Source organism: Bubalus bubalis, chromosome 1 (genome assembly GCF_019923935.1).
Source record: "Bubalus bubalis isolate 160015118507 breed Murrah chromosome 1, NDDB_SH_1, whole genome shotgun sequence".
Classification (NCBI taxonomy): Eukaryota; Metazoa; Chordata; class Mammalia; order Artiodactyla; family Bovidae; genus Bubalus; species Bubalus bubalis.
In genome coordinates, this window is record NC_059157.1 from 60510575 (window position 1) to 60536437 (window position 25863).

General features: G+C 31.2%; 1 protein-coding gene across 2 annotated transcripts in view; it reads right to left on the minus strand.

Annotated features, from left to right (window-relative positions):
* Positions 1–25863, minus strand: part of NCAM2 (neural cell adhesion molecule 2) — a 575454-nt gene that overhangs the window by 26526 nt on the left and 523065 nt on the right. The window contains exons 15-16 of one of the 2 annotated variants that reach the window (XM_025282115.2): positions 21924–22104; positions 15657–15857 (exon numbers count right to left, since the gene is read on the minus strand). In XM_025282115.2, coding sequence (XP_025137900.1) covers positions 15751–15857; positions 21924–22104 — 288 coding nt within the window. In that variant the 3' untranslated portion in view covers positions 15657–15750. Of the gene's footprint in view, positions 1–15656; positions 15858–21923; positions 22105–25863 lie in introns of those variants that run through there. The other variant, XM_025282108.3, reaches the window with a different exon arrangement.

The window sequence follows — 25863 nt, forward strand, 5'->3', positions numbered from 1 at the left end:
GTATAATTACAAAACATAAAAAATAGAAGAAATTAAAGTTATAGAAAACAAACATTGATGGAAATTACTTTCATCTCCACCATTTTGTGGCCAACACACTACAAATGGAAATATCTGTCACACTTTTATTCTGTTTAATTATTAATGAAATGTGGACAATAATTCTCATATAACCTAGCTAAAATATTCTTTGATAATCATATATGAAGGTACTTTGGAAATTCCAAAACACCATAAAAATATTACTTCACAAACCTTGTGGCTCAGATGGTAAAGACTGTGCCCGCAATGCACGAGACCCAGGGTTTGAGCCCTGGGCCAGGAAGACCCCCTGGAGGAGGAAATGGCAACCCACCCCAGTACTCTTGCCTGCGAAATCCCAGGGACAGAGGAGCCTGATGGGCTACAGTCCACGGGGCCACAAAGAGTTGGATATGACTGACTAACACAAATGATCACTTTGTTTATGGCAAACTTATTATTCATCACTTGTTTATAGTATCTTCTTTTAAAAAATTAGGATTTCTCTTCTTTTACTCTACATCTTCCTAGATTTTAGCTAGTATAAATACTTTAAAGTTGCTAGCATACATGAACTATGGTGCAGAAAATAATTGTAAATAAATGTTTATATTTTACATGTATTTTTTACTATTTTTGATAAACACTATTCATTAGGCCTAAGGTTTTGGTATATTTTCATTCTTCCAGTTTTAGACGTGCATCTCACTGTGACTAAAACTTGAGAAGTTTTTTAGTTTAATATTATTTTTTAATTTTTTCATTATTTGTACAGTAAATGTACCTTTATGGTCATTGCCTTACTTCTTCTATATGTCAAATTAAAATCTTTCCCAATCTTTGAAAGTCTGATGTCAAAATTAAACAAACACAAAAAGATAATTATTGATAATGCTCTTATTGTCTCTGACAGATAACACTGAACAAGCTGGTTTTAGAAAAGGCAGAGGAACCAGAGATCAAATTGCCAACATCTACTGGATCATTGAAAAAGCAAGAGAGTTTGAGAAAAACATCTATTTCTGCTTTACTGACTATGCCAAAGCCTTTGACTGTGTGGATCACAATAAACTGTGAAAAATTCTGAAAGAGATGGGAATACCAGACCACCTGACCTGACTCTGAGAAATTTGTATGCAGGTCAGGAAGCAACAGTTAGAACTGGACATGGAACAACAGACTGGTTCCAAATAGGAAAAGGAGTTTTTCAAGGCTGTATATTGTCATCCTACTTATTTAACTTATATGCAGAGTACATCATGAGAAACGCTAGACTGGAAGAAACACAAGCTGGAATCAAGATTGACGTGAGAAATATCAATAACCTCAGATATGCAGATGACACCACCCTTATGGCAGAAAATGAAGAGGAACTAAAAAGCCTCTTGATGAAAGTGAAAATGGAGAGTGAAAAAGTTGGCTTAAAGCTCAACATTCAGAAAACGAAGATCATGGCATCTGGTCCCATCACTTCATGGGAAATAGATGGGGAAACAGTGGAAGCAGTGTCAGACTTTATTTTTTGGGCTCCAAAATCACTGCAGATGGTGACTGCAGCCATGAAATTAAAAGACGCTTACTCCTTGGAAGGAAAGTTATGACCAACCTAGATAGCATATTCAAAAGCAGAGACATTACTTTGCCAAAAAGTTTCATCTAGTCAAGGCTATGGTTTTTCCTGTGGTCATGTATGGATGTGAGAGTTGGACTGTGAAGAAGGCTGAGCATCGAAGAATTGATGCTTTTGAACTGTGGTGTTGGAGAAAACTCTTGAGAGTCTCTTGGACTGCAAGGAGATCCAACCAGTCCATTCTGGGATTTCTTTGGAAGGAATGATGCTAAAGCTGAAACTCCAGTACTTTGGCCACCTCGTGGGAAGAGTTGACTCATTGGAAAAGACTCTGATGCTGGGAGGGATTGGGGGGAGGAGGAGAAGGGGACAACAGAGGATAAGATGGCTGGATGGCATCACTGACTCAATGGACGTGAGTCTGAGTGAACTCCAGGAGTTGGTGATGGACAGGGAGGCCTGGGGTGCTGAGATTCATGGGGTCGCAAAGAGTCGGACATGTCTGAGCGACTGAACTGAACTGAACTGATACTCAGTTTGTGAACAAATATATATATAATGTATATTATATATATATATATATATATATATATATATGTATTTCCTAGGTGGCACAGTGGTAAAGAATCAGCCTGCCAATGCCAGAGATGCAAGAGACACAGGTTCATTCCCTGAGTCGGAAGATCCTCTGGAGGAGGAAATAGCAATCCACTACAGTATTCTTGCCTGAGAAATCCCATGAACATAGGATTATATATATATATAGGTATAGAGGTAGGTATATATATACCTATATGTATGTGTGTGTATGTATGTATATATAGATAGATAGATAGATAGATATGTATGTATTCTCTTCACTTTTGTCTATTTTAGCTCATCATTAGCTTTGAGTTTTTGGGTTTTTTTTTTTTTTTAGTTTTGAGGTTTGAATCACATTTATTGTTATTTTTATAGTTAAGGTTATTTTGCACAATATTTTAGACATGTAAATATCCATTTAAATAAAACAATAAGATTAAATCTCTTAAAAGTTTATTTTAATATGAAGTGGATCAAAGTCTCGTTTGTTTTAAATTATGACTATACTTGCTTTGTGTTCTAATCATTTATTTTGTAGTATCAGTTCTTTTTTGGACAATTCTTGTTAATAGTATTTATGAGATAAAAGTAATTACATCATTCAGCTTTTTGACAAAATGTGCTCATTAGCAACTTTTTCAGTTCAGTTCAATTCAGTTCAGTCGCTCAGTCATGTCGATCTCTTTGCCACCCCATGGACTGCAACATGCCAGGCTTCCCTGCCCATCACCAACTCCTGGAGCTTACTCAAACTCATGTCCATGAAGTGCCCGTAAACATTCACTTTATTCAGATATTTAATTGCTTATTGAGCTAGTTGTACAAAAACTGTGTGGGTACAGTGTTCTATCTCACATGTTTTTCAGGGTACGATTTAAAGGGAAAATGTACATAATGCTAGTATATCTGTGCTGGCTGTGAAGAGAGTATTGTCATCAGTGAAGACAAAACTGCAGTCTTTTATAAAGGATTGCACTTCAGGCAAATAATATTGGAATTTTAAAAGGGTAAAATCTTAAAAATATATTAAAAATAAAGACTGTTAGATACTTGAAAAAAGTACATACTTGTATGTAATTACACCAGTTTATAAGTGCTTTGGGACTTGTCTTAGGGATTTTTGGCTTTTAGGATCACACAGAGGTAATTAGCTGTGTTTTAAATGAACACATATTAAGTTCATTGGCGCTCTTTATATGTCTACAAACATATCATAAAAGTCATGTTGGAGATCCATAGTTACATGGAAGTTTATATTGTATGTGATTTTCTAGCTTTCTGGTTCTTTGATAAAACCCTTTGTAGTATTCCTCATAAATATAAATTTAGGAATTGAAAATTTTCAGATTTTAAAAGATATAAGCAAAATTCACCAATAATCTTTCAACATTACTCAGACATATCAATAAAGCCCTGTGTTATTTTTTATATATGTTTTAAAAGGAAAAGGAAAATGAAATCGCTCAGTTGTGTCTGATTCTTTGCAATCCCATGGACTGTAGCCTACCAGGCTCCTCTGTCCATGGGATTTTCCAGGCAAGAGTACTGGAGTGGGTTGCCTTTACCTTCTCCAGGGGATCTTCCCGACCCAGGGATGAAACCCGGGTCTCCTGCATTGCAGGCAGACAGTTTACCATCTGAGCCACTAGAGAAATCCTCATCTATGTTTTAAGTCTTCAGGCTATTTTTGGTACATCTTAAAAAGGTAGTTTTGTCTTTTGTGTGTGTAATCAGTTAAGCAATACTGATGTAGACAACTTACTACCTACTAGCGAATTTTTTTTCATACAACCCTAGTATTTGGGAGGTGAAGATTGTATTTTACAATTCCTGTATACTATTTTCTAGTCGTTTTGATTTTTCTGTCAAAATGATATTACATGTATAATGATTTTTTAAATGCATAAATGCAATGGTAATCTACAATTTCTTTCAAGTCCCTTTTCCCTACTAACAGGAGAGATTTGGAAGATGGTATCAAGAGGTAGCACTAATAAATCAGACTTATTTTTTTAAACTAAGTAACTGATTTGAGGTAAGAAAAAGCAGTTAATTGAAGATAATTGGTTTAGTAATGAAAAGGAAATTATAGTTTACTATGCAAATTAATATGTGTAAAACCCTACACTCTTTTCTAAAAGTATATATATTTATTTACATATATATATATATTTACAAAGTAGGATTGTGACCGACATGTTTTTTCAAAATATTTTCTAGTCCTTTATATCATAAAAGTTATCTTTTAGCCTAATGATAAATTGGTCAAAGACATATGATCATCCTATGTGATAATCATATGACATGATTATCATAATGCTATTAAACAATTCTATCAAGCTGTTGTGAGAATAAAAAAAGAAAAAGGCAAAGGACTCTCTTCACTGGGAGTTATTACCGTATTGATAGGGGTGAGTGAGAATGCTTTTCTAGTGGTGTAACATAGTGTGACCTGAGAAAATAGGTGGAAGAAGCATGGAAGCTGATGCTTAGTGGTCAAGGAAGGCACGATAGAAAAGACAACTTCTGACATGACACTGAAGAATAAGAAGTTTTCTGTGTGATTATGAGCCCATTTAAGTTAGAACATGATATGAGCAAAGAAGGAGATACATGAAAATATACAGTATAACCTGAAGTTAGCAGATATTTATGGATATTAGGGATTTGATATTGGGGGTAACTGGTGGAAGATGCTGATTAAGTGATAAATTATGAGGTTAAAAACAATGAACCTTTCAAGTGAATAGACAAATGAAAAAATAAATCAACCAAAACAAAATAATCACCAACAACAAAACCTAACTGATCTTTTCTTAAAAGATGGTAAGAAGAGGCTACAAACACATAGACAGGGAAATAAAGCCTGTTGCAATGGTTGGGAGGGGGGCTAGTAGAGGCTTGGGCTACAGCGCTAAATGTCCATCCAGCCTTCCCTCTCTCTTATGTCATACCTTTTCTATAATGCATATATACATGTCAATACCTGCCTGCTGTTGGGATTGAAGAAGCTAGAAGATAGTCTCATATTGTGATTAGTGATTTAATTCACATTAGATAATGTAGGGACTTCCCTACATTATCTATAGGGACCTCCCTGGTGGTCCAGTGGTTATGACTTCATCTTCCAATGCAGAAGGTACAGGAAGCTAAGATCCTACATGCTTCATGGCCAAAAAAATAAATAAATAAATAAAACAGAAGCAATATTGTAACAAATTCAATAAAGACTTAAAAAATTGTCTACATCAAAAAATATAAAAAGTAGACACTGTATAAGATAAAATATACTATATTTTGTATCATATATGTGTGTGTGTGTGTGTATATATATATATATATATATATATATATATATACCATAAATTATAATTAGTATGGGCTTCCCTAGTGGCTCAGATGGTAAACAGTTTGCCTGTATACTTATTCTATATACTTTTAATTAGAATGACATTTCAAGTGACTCATAATTTTGACCATTTTTAAAATATCTATCCAATCCCCCTTAAGGTTTTAGTATCTATCTTTTTTTAAAATTTAAAACAATTCTGTATAAAAAGTGAATAATCTAAAATATAAAAAGTATTCTTCTATGAGAATGCTGATGGAAACTTGTCAAGTTTTAATATGAGTTAAGGTAACATGTTTTAATGTAAGAAAGGAAATTAAAGAATAAAATAATTGCATTAATTTTGAAAATTCAACTTGGCTAAAAGAAATAGTAGATAACATTTTTCTGATAAATATTTCAAATAACTAAAAACTTAGTAACGAATATTTTATAATGGTTGAAAACCTGGTACAAATATAAATCATGGGAAATTGTGAAATATCTAAAGCATTTGCATAGCAGAATATCTATGCTCCTATCTACACTGACATTTCAAATTGCTAATTATGTTGGAAGGAGACCACCTTTCACAAAATCCTGTCCAAAAAATGGATAGTAATATAAAATATTTTTCTATAATTATTCAAACTGCTATATTTGAAGTTTATTCTTACCTCACTCACTCTATAATTTGTTCATATTCAGTTTAAATCTTATAGTATATGTTCAGTTTACTTTCATGGAATTATTTTTGTTATTTCACATAAGACAGTGAAGCTTTCATTGGTTAGTAGAAAAGGGAGCTTCTAAGAATGATATGAATATGATCAAAACAGATATTGACCAGTGTTAAAAAAAAGTGAATAGTTTAAATTTTAGGTCTTTGTTCACTCATTAAATGGCCAATTTCATTGTTTCTTTTAATATTAAAAGAGTATTCCCTATATTTAAAACAAGGAAATTAAATTTTCTTTACACAAACAGAAAATACCTTTTTTTCTTAAAGACTATATTACAAAATTGAATTACACTTGTATAAGATTAAACTAGAGTTTCCCAGGTGACTCAGGGGTAAAGAATTCACTTGCCAAGAAGTAGATAGAGATTTGATCCCTGTGTTAGGAAGACTGCCTGGAGAAGGAAATGGCAACTCACTCCAGTATTCTTGGCTGGGAGATCCTATAAACAGAGGAGCCTGGCAGACTAAATAGTTCTTGGGGTAGCAAGTAGTTGGACACGACTTAGCAACTAAAGAGCAGAAGCATCAATATTAAACTACAACTGATGTTTTACAAATTGTTTATTGAAATTCCATACAGTTTAACCTATTTATTATAAAATTCTTAAATATACATACTTTTGAATATTCTAAATTTATAAGACAATAATGTAAATGTGAATATATGAATGATATCATTTTTTAAGGAATTTATAACCTATTAATTTTACAAAATTTCCATTTTAACATGTATTGTATTGTGTCTTAGAAACTTCCTTTTCTGCATTGGGGTTAAATAAAAAAATTAAGCTACATTATTAAAACAAAACATTCTAAACATGTAGGGCCAGTTATTATTGCACACTGCATCTGAATTACTATATTGTATACCATCAACTATAAAAATAGAAGTGTAGACTTTCACTAAGAAAAATAGAGACAAAAATGTTATTCATTTCATTTGGTGTAAGGATAAAACATGGAACAGCCAGGCAATGGAATATCATTCAATACTACAAAGACATGAACATGAAAAGATATAGGAGGAATTTTAAAGGTACATTACCAAGTGAGATAAGCCAATCTGAAAATATTACTTACTGTATGATTCCATCTATATGACACTACAGAAAAGGCAAAACTATGAACATCAGTAGTTGTCAGGGATTAGCAGAGAGACAGGGGTGAAAAGGCAGGCAGTGGACAGAGGATTTTTAGGGCACTGGAACTATTTTGTATGATACCATAATGGTGGATACATGTCATTGTATATTCATCAAAACCCATAGAATGTGCAAAACCAAGAGTAACACTTAATACAAACTCTGGGTAAAAAATGATGTCTCAATGTAGGTTCATTGATGGTAACAAAGGTACCACTCTGCATGATTATAATGGAGGAGGCTATATGTATATCGGGATAAGAGGTATATAAGAACTCAGTACAGTACTCTCAATTTTGGTGAAAAGTTGAAACTAGCCTAGAAAACAAAGTATATTTAAGAGCAGGAAAAAAGTTAATGTTTTAAAATCTTAATGGGAATTGTTAATAGGCCTGAATCAACTGAAAATGTCTATAATTATGTTTATGTTCTTTAACAACTACCAAAATGTGACATACTATGTTATGAGTAACACACAGGCAAGTCAATCACTTTCAGTTTCCTGTTTTTGTATGAGGAAATCAATAAATGAACCATACTGAATAGTGTTGTAGAGAAATATTTCTATTTCCTTAAGTAAACTTTCCTTCATATCTGAGCCATTTGATGGAAGAGTAAGTCTCAGGATAGTATATGAAAACCCAATTAATTGTTATTCTGTTTTCCAACAATAAGTACCAAAAGTATAATATTTTTCTCATCATTTTTCAAGAGCATCAGTGAATTTTGCATTTAATCTTTCAGGTAATGTACATATGCAGTTCAGCATGATGAAATTATATAGAAAGAAGCAATGGCAAATGGAAATTTGTCATTCAGAGATTCTTCAAACCAGAAATGCTAGTTTGAGGAGATAATTTTTAGTTCTGTTTTAACTACACTTAAAAAAATAAAAGAATATATTCTAATATGATTTTTAAAATAATTTAGTATTTCTCTTGTAATAATAAATGAGAAATCAGTAAAGAAGCAAGCATATAGCCACAGTGCAAATTATGTATTGAAGTTGCTTATTTTGATTTCTTAAAATGAAAAGGATAGATGTTGAAATGGAAATATCTATTTTAGCTTTCATTAGAAAGTAAAAATATTATTTTATATAAAGATAATATTATTTATTTCTACCAAAATATAAATAAGTCATTTAAAAAATGTTTTTAGACAATTGTATAAAAATCAGAAAATAATAAAATTTAATTTGATACTCTAAGACTATATACACCATGTGAGTTTATTATACTGATCATGAGAATAAATGAAGCTTTATATATAAGTCGAAGTGTGAAATATAACAGCAGCTTAAGAGAAGTACCAGGACTACTGGAAGGCATGGTGGTCAGTTAATACACAGCCTTTCCTTTGCCAGAAAGTTTTTCCTATGGTCCAATCAAGAAGTCAAAGGAAGTAGGTCAAAGCTAGAAGATCATATAAGTAATAGACAAGAGATTTAGGTATACCTCCTGTCAGTGTAATTTGATAAAACAAACATACAAGGAAAACAGAATATGAGTAACTTGACTATGTCAATGACTAGTCATTCTCTGATCCTCAGATTGTTGCTATAATAAGACCCAGAGGGATGGAATGGGGAGGGAGGAGGGAGGAGGGTTCAGGATGGGGAACACATGTATACCTGTGGCGGATTCATTTTGATATTTGGCAAAACTAATACAGTTATGTAAAGTTTAAAAATAAAATAAAATTTAAAAAAAAAAGAAAAAAAATAAGATAATGGTGTTTTATTAGAATGCTAGAATATATTTGCTCAAATCTCTTTAGTTTCCTTAGTGGTCCCCCAAAATAAAGTAACATAAATCTAACCAGGTAATATAAAATTACTGTGACAGTCACTATGAAAATGTTCAAATATCCCCAGATACTTCCCATTTGATACCATATCATTTTTAAGGAGCTTCAGGAAAAATAAAAACGAGAACAGAAAAAAAAAAATTAGCTTACCTCTTTCTCTCTCCCAATATATAAAACGTCTATAACTATTTTATCAACTGAAAGAAGTTAAGCATTGTAACAAAATACAGATACTATAATTTTCATTTTAAAATGTATGCAAACATTTTAATGAGTGGTCTTTAAGACATATATTTGGGAGAAGGCTGTTCTGGATAAAGGAAGATTAAGCATGCCTTAAAATAATGCAAATCTTGAAAATGACTTTTTTCCCTTTTGTAATTTCTACACTATTTAATTTTTAACTGGAAATGCAACAATTGACTGTTTGTAAAATAGGAATATATATGCATGTGTTACCATACATGTATTACTTTGAGATATTGAATCTGATCAAGTTAGAAATGAAAACACACAAGACAGAAAAGGTTTGTACCAGTAATAAAGAAAACACATATAGCAAAGGTTTTCCTCAGTTTTCTTTATTACAACAATGGAGACACAGAAGTACAGAAAATAAAATGACATTTAATATACTATGAAACTCATGCATAGGATTACACAAAGTGCTGGATATTATGTCACAGGTTTTAAATAAGAGATGATATTGAGGACAATACATATATAACATACATTTTATTTTAAGAAAATAAGCTATGATGAAAACAAATGCAATTAAAATGATCAGAAATAGTCACTTTAAAACAGAACTGTTATATATAAAATCAATGTTAAGATGTGAGATAAAAATATTCTTGAAAGAAGTTCATGAATTATGGATGTTCTTTAAAAACAGTCATTTTCAATTTCTTACTTTTTAGGGAAAAAAAGGATTTACTAGAGATTTATTTCACCGTGCCCATTTAGTACATAGATAAATATGGCATAATTTAAAAGTTATGTTATCTCTGAATATTATGCAATGTTCCCAGTTTGTAACTATATTTCCATTACTTGAAAATGGAGTGATAAAGAATAACTAAATTCAGTTTGAACATACACAAATAAAGAAAGTTTACAATGTATGTAGGCTTAATACAACCAACATTAGATTAGTTCATACTGAAAATTTAATTATACTTGAATGAGTATATCTTTAAAAAGTAGCTGGAATAATAGTCTACAACAAAGACATGAGGACATCAGTTGCAGTTCAAATCACCTCAGGTTCATTACTTGAACTTTTGAACATATGTGTTTTCCCTGGCTATTTTGTTTTTCAATTTTGCTAACTAGTAGCTAAAAACTGATGTTCTAGAATAATCCACTCTTTCTGTAACATTTACAGACAGGTATTTTAGGCTTCCAATTACTTAGTTAATAACCATGAGGGAGGGGAGGATGACTACCAGAGATCTGTATCTGATTCATAATCTTAGGTAAGATAAAGAAACTAAAGGTGTTTGGAAAATAAAGCATTGATATTAGATTCTCATCTCTGATTTATTTCAGAACAATGAAATTAGATTGAATCCATTCTCCTACCAAAATACTGAGATGCAGTTTACTTTTATAATCATTATGTGTTATATTAAATTTTTTAAGCACGATGTAGTAAAAAGATATACTACATACATCAGCATGAATTATATGGCTGATTCATGTTGATGTATGGTAGAAACCAACAAAATATTGTTAAAACAATTATCTTTCAACTAGAAATAAATAATTTAAAAAATTAAAGATGTTAACTCTAGAAAATTAGATGGTGGTTGGGCATAAAATATGTTAATTAGATATTTGAAACTTTTCCCTTTAGTTAAGACCTAATATTTACTGTTAATATCTTCTGAATTCTAAGATTATCAAGCATTAATAGTGATTAAATACTACTTCATTTTTAATGACATAATCAGCTGATTTAAATATAGGCTTTTTACCAATTTCAATTTATATTGAAATCATTCCAGGGCAATTTGTAGAATATTCATATCTCCAATCATTTGAAAATAAATTTAATCTTACCCATTCAATGCATTAACTTTGTTTAAAGTTTTATGACATATATACATACCACAAATTCTGAAATTAAAAAAATTAACAGCAATTAACAGAAAAGGAACAGAAGAACTGCATCTTATTTATCCATGGCCAGAAATTGAGAGGGAAAGAGAGAGAGTAGGAGGGAAGGGAGGAAGGGAGAGAGAGAGAGAATAGTATAAAGAAAAATTAAGAAGGAAGAATGAAAGGAAATAAAACCAAGTAAGAGAAAGCTTACTTAATTTGTACTTATTCAAAAGTGGGTTAAAGGATACTACATTATGTCTCATAGATTTGAGCCGTAATAAAATGCATAAAATGACAAATTTAGGTATGAACTTTTCATCTAGTATCTTTATTCAGTGAATGGAATTCTAATATATAAGGGCTATGAAACATGTAAATTATATATTTAATTTAGGTAGTGTCCTAAGAGGTTATTTATTTAAAACTCTTAATGCTGCTAAAATCATAATCAAAAACAAATAGTTGGGGAGTTTTAGATAATTTTATGACTAGAGATGTTGCTTAACTACTATAAACTGAAAATATACATAATATTAGTTATTTTTGAAAGGTAGATACAAACATATTTACTGCATTAGTGATGCAAATATTCATCTTGAATTGTTAAAATCATTTGTAATCTAAAAATTGTATTATTTTATTCTTAGTGTAGGTGTATCATGATAAAAAGAATGCTTTTCATATATTTGAAAGTAACCATCCAGATCTAAAAGTTCATGGCCTAATTCCTCCTCAAATATTTTATTTTGTTCAATATAAATGAAAAATCATAAATCTACCTGTCTAGATTAAAAAACATTGTAGAATTTTACTTACTTAAATTTTAATTTAAATTAAATATAATTAATGGGAATTATTAAATAGAAAATATGAGTTGTATAATCATATCCAAATTGTATACTCTATGAACTACTATGCATACTTGTAATTTTAATTATTAATTTTAAAAGAAATGCCAAATGCCCAAAGTGTCAAAATTATGTGCAATTTGTGCAATTATTTTTATATAATTGACATATATATAATATGTTAATCCAATCTCTAGAATTTATTTATTTATTTAACATTGTTAAACCCTTGAGATACTTTAAGCTAATAAAAAAATTTAAGAAAAATAAAGTCATTAAGAGTTTCAATTGTGTTCATGTCTACCAGCAAAGAACACATATAAGTACATAAGTACACTTGCATAATAGTTTGGAAAAAAATATGGGTATAGGGTTTATAAAATGTTTTAATTCTCAATGAATAACAGTATTAGAACAGAAAAGCCAAAAATGAAAATTAATTTAAGGTTCTCCCATGTAAGACAATATTTTTCATAGGAAAGGTTTTATTGCTGCCTCCTAGGCATAATCTGTGAACATATCTGAAATGTAGTTTGATCGGCCTTAGAGCTATCTGATAAATAATTAGAGCTTGAATTGGGGTCGAGAGACCAGTAGGGATAAATGATAAATGGATAAAAGAAGATGAACTTGGAAAGGGTTGGAAGAAGAAAAATGATTTCAAATTTATATAAAAAATTAATCAGGATGCTCTATGTTCAAATAATGGTAACTATGCATAAGCAAATCAACCTACCTTTATAACTGGCATAATATGGTCTAAGCAAACTGTTAAAATGATCTAACATTTGACAATACAATACATACAACAATGAACATAGGTACATATTTCTGATTATATATAATGAATAACATAAAACTCACCTTACACACAAGTTCTTATTTATACATTTAGGCACAGAATTTTATTTAAAAATCCACTGGATTAAAAAAAAATATTGGATGATGCTAGGAGAATTTTTATGTCTTGGTTACCAATAATCACATTTCCTTAGATCTATAGCAGATTTCAATTAGACAAAACATACTGTCAGACTTGATGGTTGTACATAACAAAAGTAAAACTCAAGTAATAAAAAATATAATTCAGCAACATTTACATTTATTACAATGTAAAATAACAACCTGACAAGGTAATTTATAGTCTCTAAGGTTTCACTTTTTGAAATGCAACAGCTGCATTGCTTATAGTTTTGTGCTCTCCTATTTCTTATAGACATAAGGCAAAGCATGGGGTTTATATTTTAATATGTCTTGAGAATATTTTTTAACTTACGCACGTCTTAGAACTGTAAAATAACTGTTCATCTAAGAATAGAAACTTGGCCAAATAATAAATAGCTTATTACTTTTAGGATTAATATCTTGACTTGGACTTAGATGTTTAAAAAACATAAATGAACAACTTCATTAAGTGTAAGTAATTCTGCTAAGATACTAGAATTTTAATTTTAGGTTCTTTTCTGACCTATCCAAATATCAGTCAAAGTATCATGTAAGCTAGACTGAGTGTTCTTCATATCATTGTTCGTGACTTTGAATTATAGATTATAAAATTAAAAAAAAATCAACTCTCTTATCTTACTAAAGACATATTACATGTTCTCCACAAAAGTATTTCATAATCATGTACTGTATCAAGATAATTTCTATGACTTTATTATGGAAATATTTATAATACTGGCAAGATCCAGTCAGGTTATAATAAATGGAAAAATTTGTTCATGCAAGTGTTACTGGAACTCCTTTCTTTCCCAGCATTTGTTACGTATCAGTAGTCAACACATCTGCAAGTCTTATCCAAATCCATGGAATGTGAGATACAATCATGGAGTATAGTATGAAATTATAGTTAGTTCTTCAATACACAGAAACACTGGTTATTTTAATTTTAAAACTAGAACATTTCCAATAAATAGGTTAAATCCCCACACTGCATGAATTGGTAGGAGGAAATCCCTTTGTCTCAGCAGGGGAGAAAGAAGTGTGTTTAACCCGTAAATGGGTCACTTCTGCATTCTTTAGGTTTGCTGTTAGCTCAGAAGAAAGAAGTATAGCAGTGGACAGCAAAAAGTTTGGAAACATGAATTACAGAAAACAGACTACCAAAGGTTGGTCCACCTTTACATCTTACATAATAGGATCCTTTAAGTATTTCACTGAAGACATAAAAACAATAAATACAATAAAAAAATTGTTTTTGATGAATGAATCTCAAAGCCCAGAAATCAATCATTTGATTTACCATGTGAACCACTGTCATTCTTGTTAATACATGTAAATTTGATTTCCTCCTAATTATCTTGAATACATAGTAAGAATTACTTGCTAGAGTAGAGCTGGGAGTAAAAAAAAAAACACAAAATACTTCTTTCTTATTTTGTAATGAATGAAATGTGAAAATAAAAATCATTACTCATGCTACTCCATCAAATCCAGCCTCCTCTCAGTGCTGGAATCTAGTAACACATCCTCATTTCAATTTCATCTTCTGGAAAGTAGTGGCTAAAACATTTACTTCCCTCTGATCTTGCAAAGAAACTGACTCAGGTTTCCAGGAAAAAGTAATAAGATTTTATGTTGGAACATGAATACTTGATGTTACCTCAAAACACAATTCAAACCTAGTACACAGGGTGTAACTTTTAAAATATAATCAGCTTTAACTTACTATTTACTTTGGGACAATTGCAGAAAGGTAGCTTTATTTAATGAAAACTAAAAGTCTAGATTTTGGGTATTCAAATTGAAGAAATGAATCTGGTTCACTTTAATTCCTTATGATATTTTATGTCAAGAGGAAAATCAGGCAGCACATAAGACATACACATTTAATGTAATAAAAGCTATCAGGTTTATGTTTTATATAAATAGTAAACTATGAAATATTATGTTTACAAAGTTCTAAACCTACATTTAAAGGAATAACAATCAAGTCAATATGAAAGAGCCACAATTCTACATCACAAAATTTCTATTTATACAATATTTGGCCATGGATATTGAGTTATATTTGTAAAATAACCAAACGAAATACTATTAGATATAGCAAATGCTTAAGTTCTAAATGGACTTCTGTGGTGGCTCACACAGATGGTAAAGAGTCCCCCTGCAAAGCAGGAGACCAGGGTTTGATCCCTGGGTCAGAAAGACCTCTTGGAGAAGGGAATGGCTACCCACTCCAGTAGTCTTGCCTGGAAAATTTCATGGACAGAGAAGTCTGGCGGGCTATAAAGATCATGGGGTCACAAAGAGTCAGACAGAGCTGAGTGACTAGCACTTTCATTTTTAAGTTCAAATGAAAGCAACATGATATTTAACAAGGCCAACTTTAGAAATTAAAAAAAAGTTGAGAATGAAACAAGTTACTCTGTGAACTAGTACTTGGAAGAAACAATCTTGGTTCAATGTCCTTCTGTGATTTCCCAACAAATATATCTATTTTAAAGGTCAACAATTTGGGGTAGGGAAAAAAGGCTCACTATTCCTGGGTGAGGACACATGCATATTTAGTTGGACTTTAGAAAATATTTTATTGCAATTATAGATTAGCCTTGTAAGTTTTCAGGGCAAAAAAGGAAATATATGATACAGCAACAACATTAAAACATGCAAGACAAACTTATGACTATAATGAAAGAAAATGCAGCAGCATTCAGCTGCCATGACTGGCTTCCATTTTCGCTTTTATTCGCTTCACAGCATTTATCTGTATGATGAAAATTATTTTTGAAAGTAGAACAAGAAAAAAATAATTAAGGAAAAGGAGTTACAAACATGAAAATAAAGGCAAAGAAAAAAGTGAAAGTAGGAAAGAAAAAAGGAGAAAATAATTAATACAAGATGTACACAAAGCTACTACCAATTACCTAAAAAAATTATTTTGATACAAGACAAAGAATAAAAAAATCTAGTATAAAATGCTTCTAAATTTTTGTCACATATTAAAAATATAACTGAGACTCAATATCAATAATGTTTATTTCACGTAACATAGACATTAGTTATATCATTGATTTCTCAAATGTGAACATTGTAAATATTTTATACTGAAGATACAACTTTTTAGAAAAAGGTCACCAGTCATTCCACAGTGTCACTGGTAAATTCACACTGTTACTTAAATATGAGCTCATCATATTCTGTAAAGTTTGCTAATAGTAATTTTTTTGCTATCATATTTTCTTAGAAAACACATTTAATAAGAATAGTTATATTTTAATAATGAATGAAGTACCAAGAAATATAATTAAAATTATAAGTTCATGCAGTGAAAATTTGCAAAAGAATAGAAGCGAGGAACATTAACTCAACTGGCCATAGGTACACGTGACACATGTGTTATTGTTGCTCATTTAAAATAATTTTGAGAAACAAAGATAATGAAAATAATTTACAGAAATTTATTTTTATATTATGGGCTAAACCAAATAAATGTTGTCTTGAATGTATGATTAGTATTTAGACTTGGCTGAGATTTCCACACTGTTAAAATGAAGTTCTTCCCCATTAATTGAACTTCAATCTCACCATTATTTTAGAATTTCTTTCTATTCTAAAACAATCATAACCTTAAGAAAACATTTTAGTATTTGCCATAAACTTAAATATTTTATTTTCTGTTCATGTTATTTGGAGATGAAATATACACTAGTCTTGTGGAAAGTAGAGTTGAATGCCATCAAAATAATTTCACTCAATAGTTCATTATATGTATAATCAAAAAGTTGATTATAATAAAAACTAACTGAAAAAATGTTAGCAATATATTTATTGGTGATGATTTATGTCACTTCTCTATATGGATGGAATTATGTGTCACCAAATTATATTGAGTCAATGTAAATATTAAGCATGTCTTCAATTCATAGTAACAAGAAAAGAAAAAGGAAGCAGTTGCTAAAAGGTACTAAGGTGGTTTTTGGTTTTTGGTTAAACAAACAATATTAAACATGTTGTAAAGCCAAAATAAATTGTGAAAAATATTTTCAGAGTAATTTTATTACCAAGAATTTTTTAAGGCATTATATTATAGTCATCCTAGCATGTTAGGAATATTTTTAGCCATTGAAATTACAGAGAAAATCAATAAATATCATTTTATCAGTCTCTAGTTCCATAGATGATTTTGTAGTCAGTTTTATAAGAGTAATTTGCCATCACTACCAAATATTTTCAATGTTTATAAAATAAAATGAGATAGAATTATGCTGTATAAATATCCCAAATTGATTGTAGTTTTTATTTTGCACACTTTTTATGTGAATCAAGGGACACAACATTCAAAATAAACACATATTTAATGTGAGAATAGGAAAATATCACTAATTATAAAATATTTTTAAAATCTGAACCATAAACTATTGACTGATGTTGTGTCCACTAAAATACATACATAGAAAAGCCACTATTATGAATAGAATGTATTACATATGAAAGTAAGATAAGCCTATTGTTAAAAATTAGTCCCTCAGTCCAACAAATATAATCTAGATTTAGCTTGTTGCTTTACTTAAAGAGTTAAATATATCTGAATGTACATACGTAATGTTTTTTTTAATTCAAAGTCTGTACACTTTATTTTGACAGTCTATAATACATGCTATTTAAAATATAAATTAAAACTAAATTAACTTCTAAATTTCATATATTTTTCCAATTAAATAAGACAAGATTTGCTAGTTTATTATATATAACTGATTTAAAATATGTTTGAATTTATAATGTGTGTTTTAAAATGGAATAAGAAATTATGAGTAATTATGCTGAAAGTATATAAATATATTTTTTCCTATTTTGCCGATACATAATTTTAACTCTATAGTATTTTGTGGGTTTAAAGGCTCCCCAATGTACCGTCAACCATCACAGCTTCTAAAATTGCCCCAAGAATCCTCCTAGGGCTAAATCAAACAATTTTTGAACTATAAGGGTATCTTTTATCTGTCTTTCCATAAGACCTTAGTAGTCTCTGGATTCAGTCACAAAAATTATAAATTATTTTGTAACATATTTATAGATAAAATAAATCATTTATTGCTTCCCCTTTTCCAGTAAGCTGCTGTATCAGCTGTACAGTTTAGAGCATATGAATCCTATCTCCTACCTTCTCAGATAGTTTTGTCTCTACATTTGTGACTTTTCTTGACTGATTGATCTGTTTCATCAGCTGTGTAACATGCTCTAGCCTTTTTCATCATAAAAGTCCTTCTAACACTGACATTTTCCCTGCTCTGTTCACCTTCATACAAAATTTGAAACCCTTAAATTAACATGGAGTCTACACCTGCTAACTTTCCATATGATCCTCAGCCCTTTTCCACCTAATTTCTCTCCCTCAAATTTCAGCACAGCTGTAAACAGACTTCACATTTCTTTCAACTGAGTTTCATTAACCTCTCAGCAGCTTCTGGAGGGACAAATGTGATTGATAACTTTTCTTCTGGAAATATGACTGCCTCTTAACTTCCAAGATATTACAGCCTTGCATTTTTCCAGGAACTCTATGACATCTTAGTCTCACTGGAGGTGGGGTGGGGTTGCTTTCCTCTTCATGTATATTACAGTTCCCTGGGATGCAGCTATTAACACTCTATTATTCTTCAATACCTCAACAAGCACCCTGTGAATACCAATGCTGTACCAGACACCCTTCTAGGTACTGGGAAGCACTTATGAGTATCACAGACATCAGTTATTTTTCATAAGGTGTAGATATTACTTACTGTGTGGTTTTATCCCCACACAGGCCTAAATACCAGTCACTCTTAAGGCTGACAACATCACAGAGCATGTTTCCAAATCATGGCTGTCTTCTCATCGCCATACACACATATCTAACATCTATTTGACATTTTAAAGTTAATGAATAACGAACTGATCTTATGTTTGATACTTATTCTAAAACTCCTGCTCTGTTTATAAGATTCTTTACCTGCAGAAATGATACCAACAATGTTAGAGTTGTCCAAGCAAGAAACCCAAAAGTCATCAATATCTACTGAACCCACTCTTTTAAACAGGCAGGATAATCTACATCTACAGTGTGCCTGGAATTTATTCAATGTTTTCTTTCTTTTTTACTGTAACCACATTTTTTTAAAGCATTCATGTTCATCCATCTCTTGCTTCTACCAGGATGAACAAGATTAATCTGTGTAAAATGTCCATATGCTCATATAATTTCCCTGCTTCAAATGATTTCTTATGACTTTCAGGATCTGTTTTATTTATATGGTTTTTAGAAAATTTTGGATTATATAGGTCACATGTCCCTCTGAATCCTTATTTTTGTTCACACACCTCCAGGTTCTTTTCCAGCCATGCTTTTGCTAGGTCTTAAAGCAAATCAACATTTTTTTTTCCCCCTCAAAAACGTCTTTATTTCCCTTGAAAGCTCACTCTGTACAAGTTTCTTTCAGAAACTCACTTTCCAAGGGAATCCTTTCTTAACCCCCATCTAATTCTATAAACTAGCTAAACTTGCCAAAGACTTTCCTGGCAGCATATTGCACCAGCATATCTTAGTTGTAATTACTTGGTGGTTATGATAAATCTTGGTTTATGTCTATCTTCCCTCTAGATTGTACAGTCTTTGAGTACAGGAGCAAGTTTTGTACTTTTCACAGATAATTTTTCTGTTCACATCACAGTACTCTTCACAAAGCAAGACCCTAATAAATACCTGAAATGAATGAATGAATAAATCTTAATATTGCAGAACCAGAAGAAACTAGTGTAGAGATTAGGAAATATGCATCAAGAGAAGCCAAATGACATGAGCAAAGTTCAAACTATAAATTGTTTTCCTTCTAGGCAGTGCTTGCAAACTGACTTTCCAAAATTGAAATAAAAATTTTTATAGTAAATGCATCATAGAATTTCTGTGCCTACATATATATGTTACATACACACACACACACATATATATATACACATATATAGTCTGTATTTACTTTTTGAATTATACTTAGTATTCATTTTATTAACAACATTGTCTTAAAAAATAGCATAGCAAGAACTCTGGGAGTATAATGTAACCTGCTTGAAATCTATATATTTATTTTTTTTACAGTTTGTGTTTTATCTATAAAATATAACTAAAATACTGCCTTTCATTTCATAAAATATTCATTTTAATCTTGATAAAAGTAATTATTCTCCCCAAGTATATGAGCTAAATTAAAAATGTATGGGAATGAATTTCACTCTTGCAATCTTCTTTTGAAGATTCTGACTCAGATTAAGAATCATATTTTTATCATGGTCTGATATCTTCAAAGAGCAAAATTTCTACAAATGCAATTCTTTTTAACTCTAGAAGCAGTTATTGATGTTTAAACTCACAGAAACAACATACTTGATAGTTCATTCAACCATTCTTCTTATGTAGGTGTATCATCTTAAAGGACATGGAATTTGTCATATGATTTAAAGTAGTTCTGATCTTGAAACAAATACTTTAACTTCTCACAACTGTATCTATAAAATGAGGATAGCTCATCCTTGCTCAACTCAGATTCAGGAATAAAATGAGGTCATAAATGCAGAAGTACTTTATAAATTATAAAAAGTGCCACTACAATATAAGATATCCAGCTATCCATATTATTTCTAGATACTTCCAACTTCCTAATTTCAAGTTATAATTGGAAATACTTATTAATTATGTAATACAATGCTATGTTATAAATTAATTTTAAACTAAGCAATAGTAGTTACTTTTTAATAGATTATTGCATGAATCTGCTTTCAATTGAAAAATGATATAACAAAGCCATACCAATGAATCTAATATTAATTTGAAATTACAAGAGGATTAAATAACATGACTGACAAATTTTATGTTTTCCAGTTTCAAAAATATGCAGTAATACTGATACTCAATTATAATATGACTTAAATAGGTCATGTTTATGAATATACAGTTATGATATCTCATTGATATATAAAATATATGTGTATATATACATGTATGTATAGAATTTACCATTAAATATTAAATATAATATGTGAAAGAACAATATTAAAATATGACCAATATGACAAGTCATTGACAGAGTTAACTAACTGAGTCAGGACAAATTCTTGCATATCCACCTCCATAGCATGTATCTGAAAAAAAAATTTGATATACCTTCTACAGATTTTGATAACATCACTAGCATAAAATGATGTAAGCACTATTAACTATTAAAAGTAGTCACCAGTGTGCTGAGACTGCCAGTGATGAGTGGCCCTAAACATTTTGAGCTTCTTTGAAACTCTATTCACTGTTCTTTCTAAGGGGTATCTGTGGTTGTTTCTGCCTCATTGTGTGATAGAGTTTATCTTTTCAAACACAACTTGCTTGGTCAGGCATGAATGGGCTCATCATTATCTTTGGCCATATCTCATAAGTGGAGGACTGGGCCCCATGTGTTTGGCAGAGAAGTTTTCTCCTTTGTAAAAGCTTTTTCTGGGCTCAAAGAATATTTTTCATGTTGATTTTCAACAGTTTCTTTTACCCTCTAACCTCCCCTTCTGCTCATTCTTTCTCTACCACTTCAACCACTAAAGTCTGAAATTTTCAAAGTGCATTTACAAATGAACCAATCTTTCTGGCAACAGCAATTGAGAAATCGTGATTAAGACATGTAAATAACCATGACTAAAACCTAGAATGTTACCTCCTGCTGTAAAATTATGTTTTCAATATCAAGAAAAAAATCCAGAAGTGTTATAAAAGATACTATCGTATTTCTTTTTAGCCTATGAAAGCACATGGTTTGCTTACCTTTAATAATGTTGGGCTTAGGCGGCATGCTGAATTCATAGACTGTTGGTTCTGAATATCCCAATCTATTGGCAGCTGTAATTTGAACTTCGTATCCCATTGTCCACTGTAGATGCTCCAAAATAATGTGGTCTTTATTTCCCTGCACTTTTTTCTCTAGCCACTGATCTTCTTTATCTTTCTGCAAAGTCAATACAAACATATTTTGTAAATACCCATGCACTAAAGTTGTGATCTTTAAAAAAATAATTTATCTTGAAATGGAGTGAGTGAGTTTATTAAAGTCAAAAAAGGATATTTCCTCTTTCACTGGGATAAATTAAACTATATATAGATGAAGTTATTTCTAAGGTTTTTCCCCACTAAATATTTAATGCTTTTTAAATTTGCTGAAGAGTGATGATTCATAACTAATACTTGACAATTCAAATGATAATTCACCTCCATTAAGAGTTTTTAAAATTTCACATATATTAATTACTATTTATTCCCTTTGTTGATTATTAATAATTATGTAAATAGGGACTATAAATATTATATATAGAAAAAGCTTAATATGTCCATTAAAATAATTACCAGAGACTATTGTTTGGGTCACGTGGGAGGAGGTGTGTTAAAAATAAAGTCTGTATTCTTTAAATAGATTAAAATTTTAACCATCATTTTTAATACTATGTTTTAGACTTATAATGAAACAACATGTGACAAAAATTATTACCTTTAAATAGGTTTTAGAATAAGAAAATAAAAAATAATATCCTATCCTTGAACATTCTACACTTAAATCCTGAATCTTTTTCTAAAATAAATGTTTTGGACAACATGATATTTGAATTACCATTTATTTGAAAAAAATACTATGACTACAGTCATCAATAATTGAAATAATATATGAATTAAGCTATCTTTAACAATGCAAACATTCAGTCGTGCCGTGTGTTAACAATCTGAACACAGGTTAAGTGTTGAAACAGTAATCTCTCTGCTGCTGTCCCTCAACTCTATTACAGAAAAAGGGTAGCAGCTGCCTCTGTGTACTTTCTTGAGGAAGCAATGAGGAAAACTGAGTAATTATGCATTCCAGGGCATTAAGAATCATTATCACTTAACAAATAGTTAATTAGCATTAAAGAGAAAGTAGCTCAGTTGTTTAGACTCTTTGCAACTCATGGCCTATAGTCTGTCAGGCTCCTCTTTCCATGGAATTTTCCAAGCAAGAATACTGGAGTGGGTGGCCATTTCCTTCTCCAAGGGATCTTCTCAACCCAGGGATAGAACTGACATCTCTTGCATCTCCTGCATTGGCAGGCAGATTCTTTACCACTATACCACCTGGGAAGCCCTGTTTCTATAATAGCTATACAGAGTTGAAATGATATTTTCTGAAATCACATATCTAATAATCCATTACTGCAATTGAAAATCTCAATTTACCAGAACTGTAATTATAAATATACTGTAACCAGGCCATAGTGATAGATAGACATATAGACAGAGCAACAGATCCATTGACTGATCCTTTTTTAACCTCAGAGCTCAATCTAGTATTACTTAATTTTGAGCCAATATTTTAGAATACTTACTTGACTAGAAAAAATAATAACATTTTCTACATTTATGGTGAAAATTGAGGATTTATTATCTACAATCAAATTGTGGAAGTTAAATTCATTATTGCATTAAATTGACAGTATCAATAATACAAATATGAAGTATCCTTCAAAAGGAGATAAGACTTCATTACAGCTTTAGTACCATTCTAAGATTCTCTTTTCTTTATAATTATTTTTGGTTCTGCAGAACTTTTATTATAAAGGAAATCAACTGGTCTCTTTTATGGTTTCATCTAAAACTGGAGGTATTACTCACCTCCCCACAGTGAGGCCAAGGACTTTGGACAAGCACTTAGAATTATCATATAAACAAGGGGTATGTTCCTTTGCTTTTAAGACTTATAAACCAATTTATTAGAGTAGGCTGGTGTCCAGTGTTATAAAGTGTATTGGAAAAGCCACTGGAAAACAACAATTTGGACCAGAAAACTTTGCAACTCATCTAAGCCACTAAATGACTAGTAAATTTAAGGAAGGATCCTAGGTGTGTTTTTTTAAGTGTTTGGGACAACTGTATCACTAGCCATGATTATCCCGACATCTGCTTTCTTCATCATTTGTCAATTATTCAGTCTTTAGTACGGTAGTGAGACTGTTCTAGAAATATGAACACAATAGTTAGCAAGAATGTACACCACTTATTTCAGAGTTTACAAACCAGCACAGAAAGAGGACATGAAGTCTGAAAAACAAGAAGGTGTTTTGTAAGTATGTATTAATAACAGGAAGAATTAAGAGAATCTAGGAACCAGGAAGGTTTTCTCAGGGGAGGTAATGTCAAATTAATAGGAAATAAATTCCAGTTCCATTTTTCTTTTCATTCTTCCTCACTGAGTTAATGAAGATATGATTCCTTCACAGAAATTTTAAATTGCCAAAATAGTCACAATGATTGAAAACCTCAGAAAGATGCAGAACCACTGGGAGATGCAAAAATAGCCACTTTACGTTTATTGTTATAGGTATTGACAAAAAAATAGCTAAAAAATCTCCATTCAAATGTAATTTTAGATCATATATGATATATGACTTATAAACACAAACATACATATACAGCACATAAAATACATATAAATATTTGATATATTATAAATTGTATGCATACACAATTCAGAGAGGACAAGGTGCGAAATTGGAAGACTGAAGAATTAGATAAGGATAAAGGTTGAGCACTGAAGAATTGATGCTTTTGAACTGTGGTGTTGGAGAAGACTCTTGAGAGTCCCTTGGACTGCAAGGAGATCCAACCAGTCCATTCTGAAGGAGATCAGCCCTGGGATTTCTTTGGAGGGAATGATGTTGAAGCTGAAACTCCAGTACTTTGGCCACCTCATGCAAAGAGTTGACTCATTGGAAAAGACTCTGATGCTGGGAGGGATTGGGGGTGGGAGGAGAAGGGGACGACAGAGGATGAGATGGCTGGATGGCATCACTGACTCGATGGACCTGAGTCTGAGTGAACTCCGGGAGTTGGTGATGAACAGGGAGGCCTGGCGTGCTGCAATTCATGGGATCACAGAGAGTCGGACACGACTAAGCGACTGAACTGAACTGAAAGGTTACACAAAGCAGTAGAAAGTAGCCCCGGTGGGCATCTCCTCGCCCAATAATTCAGTATAAATTCTATTTAACTATGAAATACTGGTGAAAGTGAGTATTTGTGTGGAAATTTGGAGTTGAATTTTGTTTTGGATTTGAATGGAGATGTAGGAGAAAGAGCCAGAAAATAAGCCAGCAGCTGATATCTGGATTACCCCAAGATACAATTCATTATTCAGAAGGATGAATAGGCTTCATGTCCTTCAGGTAATCTTCCAAAAATATTTCTGAGAATTGAGCATTTGAAGTGAAACTTCCAGATTAGTCCAAGACAGGCTGATAGACTTTTAAATCACCAATCACTTAACTCTCAATTGTTGAGGCTCTTAATATGATGAATTAAAAGCCCTTCTATCATTTTAGATAGTTGGACTAATGGCCTAAAGGAACCACAAGGAGCTCTTATATTTTCCCTAATTTAAATCAATTTCATTTTCCATTCACCATTAGACAAGGAGGTTTTTAATCCCTTAATTGTTATTCCTAGGAAATACAGAAAAAATAAAGTGGGTGTTACCTAATACTCCCCTAGGCATCAAAATCTCATTTATGCATTTGTAGAGTACCTGATTTAAGAATTTAAATGCCTAGGGAACAATTTAAGATAATCTAGTTGCAAACGTTCCCCTAGGTAATTTAATGTGATGATTTGCTGAATAGAGCTATTATTAATAAGCCAATTAAAAGTTGAAGGGCAGCTACTAAAAAAAAAATGGTCATTTACTTTG